The 4,708-nt window shown below is 51.4% G+C and overlaps 1 protein-coding gene across 2 annotated transcripts; it reads left to right on the top strand.

Annotated features, from left to right (window-relative positions):
* Nucleotides 1-851: 851 nt before the first annotated feature.
* Nucleotides 852-3,461, top strand: RPS16 (ribosomal protein S16). Of its 2 annotated transcripts, XM_079723919.1 has the most exons (5): nucleotides 853-1,003; nucleotides 1,138-1,239; nucleotides 2,874-2,970; nucleotides 3,072-3,119; nucleotides 3,258-3,461. In XM_079723919.1, exons 1-5 carry the CDS (start codon nucleotides 956-958, stop codon nucleotides 3,401-3,403), a joined length of 441 nt encoding a protein of 146 aa, XP_079580045.1. In that variant the 5' UTR covers nucleotides 853-955; the 3' UTR covers nucleotides 3,404-3,461. The 2 variants fall into 2 exon arrangements, with proteins under 2 accessions (XP_079580044.1, XP_079580045.1); XM_079723918.1 differs by having other exon boundaries at nucleotides 852-1,003; nucleotides 2,874-3,119.
* Nucleotides 3,462-4,708: the final 1,247 nt, after the last annotated feature.

Genomic DNA, 4,708 nt, shown 5'->3' with positions numbered 1-4,708 from the left:
TTGGAGGGAGGGTCTCCAAGGAGTGGGGGATTCTAGTGGGGAGGCAAATATCAGGGGAGACAATTGCTGGGGAGAGGAGGCTCTGAAGGAAAACAAATTCTTGGGAAAGGTAGATTTTGAGGGCGGGGCCTCTGAAACTGATGATTCTGTGAAAACGGGTTCTAGGGGGACAGTTGCGGGAAAAGCGGATTGGGGGAGAAGGAGCTTCTGAAGAAGGGGGATTCTAGGGCTCGTGGGTCTGAGGAGAGAAAGATTCTGGGGAGAATTATGTTGGGGGGAAAGGGCCCTGAGTGGAGGGAGATTCAGGGAAAGGAGTCTAGTGTGAGGATTCTGAGGAGGGGGATTTGGGAGAAGACCTCTTAGAGACAAATTCTGGCAGGAGGAGACTCTAAAAGAAAGGAAGTTCTGGTGAAAGCCAGACTTCGGGGTAGGGAGCTCTAAGAGGAAGAGGATTCTGGGGGGACTCTCTAAGAAGGTGGGTTCTAGGACGTAGGGGGAGTCTGAATCCTGTCAGGTTTCTCGGAAGGGTACTCCAGAGGGGAAGAAGATTGCCGATGATGAAGCAGTAACACAAACCTCCTTCGAAGAGGGTGATAATCGGTTGCGTATGGGAGCGGAAAGAGGTTATTAAAGAGCCTAAGTGCAAATGAGAACTGGAGGTGATCAATGAAGACCAAGGATGTGAATTTCAGCTTGTCCTCACCCTTCTCTGTCAGCCCCCGACACACTTCAAGCCACGCCCCTTCCGCTCCTGGGTCCCGCCCCCTCCGCTCTCTGGACCCACCTTCCCGCCGCCAATCCAAAGCCCCGCCCACGAGCCGTAAAGCTCCCTCCTGTCGCGAAGGTGAGCACAACGCGCCTGCGCAGACCCTGAAAAGCAGCCAGGGTGGGCCCGCACTTTCCTTTTCCGGTTGCGGCGCCGCGCGGTGAGGAGCTCTCGTGAACGTCAGCAGCCATGCCGTCCAAGGGCCCTCTGCAGTCGGTGCAGGTCTTCGGACGCAAGGTAAGCCGGGCTTCCGATGGTATGGGCGAGGGGAGGCCTGGGTCGGGGAGAGGCTTGTGGGCAGGTGTCTGGGGTCGACTTGGGAGCCGGGGCCCGGAGCTCACGTGGCTCCGTTTTCTCTTCGCTTTCCGCAGAAGACGGCCACGGCCGTGGCGCACTGCAAAAGAGGTAACGGCCTCATTAAGGTGAACGGGCGACCCCTGGAGATGATCGAACCTCGCACGCTGCAGTACAAGGTGCCGGAATTGAGGATGGTTGTTTGGGTTGAGTGGAGGGTTCTGGAGATGGAGATGTTGGAGTAAGTGGGTTCCTGGAGCTCGTCGATCTTGGAAGCTGAAGGGTCTGGTGTCAACAGTGGCACGTTTAGAAGCTGAGTAGGGGACAGAAAAATGGGGTATTTGTCGATGAATGGAGTCGGGTGTTGGGGGTTCAGGCGATGTTATAAAAGCTTGAATTGAAAGGGAAAACGTGGATGTTGAAGATTAAACAGGTGCTTAATTGGGTTATTTGGAAGCTCTCTCAATTTTGGGGACCGGATGGCATGGGGATTACCCGAGTTTATGTGGTCTGATTTCTTGCAGTAAGTTAATGGGGGACATAAGGTTGTTTATATCTTAATGTTTTGACTTTTAGCATAGTACACTCCCCGACAACAGGAATCAATGTTTTGTTTTTCAAAACATTGTGATTAAGGTAGAGTTAGAATATTGTACATACGTAATAAGCATTATAAGAACAAGAATTTGAGTTTGTTGTGCTTGGCTGTGAAAGGAGTTCCTCCTCTCCCTGAGCCTCAGTTTGTTTTTTTTCTCCCTGAATAAAGTTTTATTGGAAGGTCTCAGTTTCTTTGGCTCAGAATGGACAGAGATCCGAGTGTGATTTCTGCCGTTTCTGGCTGTGTGATTTGAGGCAGTAACTTACCTTTTCTGTAAAAGAGGAATGATTCCTACCTTGGAGGGCTGTTGTGAGGGTAAATTGGACTCTCCTTGTGAGGTTGTTCGTGTGTGTGAGAATGCATTTGTCGAGTCTATTGCTTTTAAAGGTGAAGAGTAACGTCTCCGTTGCAGGGTTAGTTAAAACTTGATAAGGTGGTGTCTGAGATTCCTTTGTGTAGCAGATAATTGAGTATTGTGGCTTATTCTTACTGTCAGTTTACTCGAAGGCTTTGTGTGTGCAGCCTGTGTTGAGCGCTGGAGACAAATCAGTGACCCTGCTGGCTTCAGGGCCTGCCCTCACAGAGCTCCCAATCCAGTGGGGGAGACACATTGGACCCCAGTACCAGACACTGCTCCAAAGTAGTCAGAGCTGCCATAGAGGAGCCCAGAGAAGGTTTCTGGCTCAAACCTGGGTGGAAGCGTCAGAGCAGGGTCGGGGGAGACTTGTGAGCTGAGGCCTGAAGTAGGGAAAACAAAGTAGGGTTATAACGTAGTTGTAATCTGGAAATCTGTGAGGCTCAAAGGGAGGGCACAGAGCTCAGGTGGGGAAAGCGTGTGACATAGCTCAGGAGTGGCTTTTCACTGTTTGGGGCAGCCTTAGTGGCTGCAGAGGTTTTCCTTAGTGTTGGGCTAAAGTGCCAGCATTCTAAGAATCAGTCTTAAAGATAGGTAATCTGATGTCCAGAGGGAAACACAGAGGAGGGAGCCCACCTCAAGTTTCAGGTTGCCTTCAGCAATCTCTTCTGTTCTGGAAACCTCCCTGCTTTGCTGGCTGTGCCGAGTGCCTTGAGTAACAGCCCAGCCCTCTTCCACTAATACTTTGAGGCCAGTGGTGGCCGAAGCTACTTGGAGAGAGTTGGGGAGGAATGTTCAGTGAGGTGGCTTGGCTGCCCGGGTTGTGATCTAAAATCCTGTCATGCTTTCTGTTGCTCTAGCTACTGGAACCTGTTCTGCTTCTGGGCAAGGAGCGATTTGCTGGTGTTGACATCCGTGTCCGAGTGAAGGGTGGTGGTCACGTGGCTCAGATTTACGGTGAGTCCCAGGAACTGGGCACATGGGTGGAAGGTGGGTCCTACCCTTGGGTGTTCCTAAAGCTGATGTACCTTTTTTGTGTGTGTGTTTCTTTCGCACAGCAATCCGCCAGTCCATCTCCAAAGCCTTGGTGGCCTATTACCAGAAATGTGAGTGAGGGTGGGTCCTTCCCGTCAGGTGGGTGGGGGCAGGTCAAGGTCTAGCTCTGGCACTCTTGCATTTAGTCACAAAGAGCAGGAGGACACTTCCTGGCATATCTAAATCTTCACCCATACTTTAATCCCCAGACGTGGATGAGGCTTCCAAGAAGGAGATCAAAGACATCCTCATCCAGTATGACCGGACCCTGCTGGTAGCTGATCCCCGTCGCTGCGAATCCAAAAAGTTTGGAGGTCCTGGTGCCCGTGCTCGCTACCAGAAATCCTACCGATAAGCCCATCATAAAGATCAGGGTTCACCTTTATAATAAAAACGTTATGGGATTTAAGGTTTCAAGGACTATGCTGTGGTCTTCTGTGGTGGTCTTTGTCTAAAAGGAATGCAAGAGATGCCCCAGAAGCCTTTCTAGAGGCTACCACTCGGGGTAGGAGATGGGTTGGGTTGGAGAGGCTGGTGGGAGCAGACCTGGTCTCAGTTTCTGTGCACCTCCAGTAGAGTTCAGTGTGTTGGCACAGGTGAGGTGGGCGTGGTTCTAGGTCATTGGTTGTGTGGGGTATCCTTGTGAGTTTTTTTTTTCCCCCAATCTTTTTGCTGCTGTTTTATTTTTTAATTTATTTTAAATACTTATGTGGCTGTGCCGGGTCTTAGTTGCGGTATGTGGGATCTAGTTCCCTGACCAGGGATCAAACCCAGGCCCCTTGCATTGGGAATGTGGAGTGTTAGCCACTGCGCCACCAGCAAGTCTCTTTGCTGTTGTTTTAATGACATGTCAGGGAAGAGCAGGGGAAATGTGGAAGATCAATAATCTTTACTACAAAGTGAGGAGAAACTGCCTGGATGGAGTCTTTAAGTCAGCAACTAAGAGCAATCCATGCCTGTGTTGGGAAAAGAATTTCTCTTAATGCCAACCTGTAGTGTAGATAGGACTGACACTGGGGCAGGGGGCTGTAACCACCGCACTGTGGATGGGTGCATGATTTCCCCCCGATTGGCCACATCCTTCAGGATGTCAACAGTAACTCCTGAGAAGTCTGCCACTCCCCATGGCTTCCTTAAAGCAGGTCCCAGTTACGCTCAGTGTGGTGACTGTCCTTATGGGCCTGGGAACATATAGGTCTGAGGACTTGTTCATCTGTTGTGTCTGCCATGGGATGATAACAGCTGACATAGGTGGGCTCTCAGTTGCTACCACTGGGCTGCAGAGATCATTTCCATCATGGAAGAGAGTTCTGTGGGACGGCCCTGGTATATGTATAGGGAAGTGCTGTTTGTGAATTGAGTTGCCTTCAGTTTCTTTCCCCATTTTTTTCCCCCCCAGTACGCGGGCCTCTCACTGTTGTGGCCTCTCCCATTGTGGAGCCGGAAGCGCAGGCTCAGCGGCCATGGTTCACGGGCCCAGCCGCTCCGCGGCATGTGGGATCTTCCCGGACGGGCACGAACCCATGTCCCCTGCATCGGCAGGCGGGCTCTCAACCACTGCGCCACCAGGGAAGCCCTCTTCCCCCATTTTTAACGGAAGCTAGTGAACATCATTGGGGTGGGAAGGGCATCTGTGCTTCCATACCAGCCTTTGCAGCCA

This window comes from Hyperoodon ampullatus (genome assembly GCF_949752795.1).
Source record: "Hyperoodon ampullatus genome assembly, chromosome: 18".
In the NCBI taxonomy this organism is placed as follows: Eukaryota; Metazoa; Chordata; class Mammalia; order Artiodactyla; family Ziphiidae; genus Hyperoodon; species Hyperoodon ampullatus.
The sequence above is the reverse complement of the archived record's forward strand: the minus strand, read 5'-3'. Positions and strand labels throughout refer to the sequence as shown.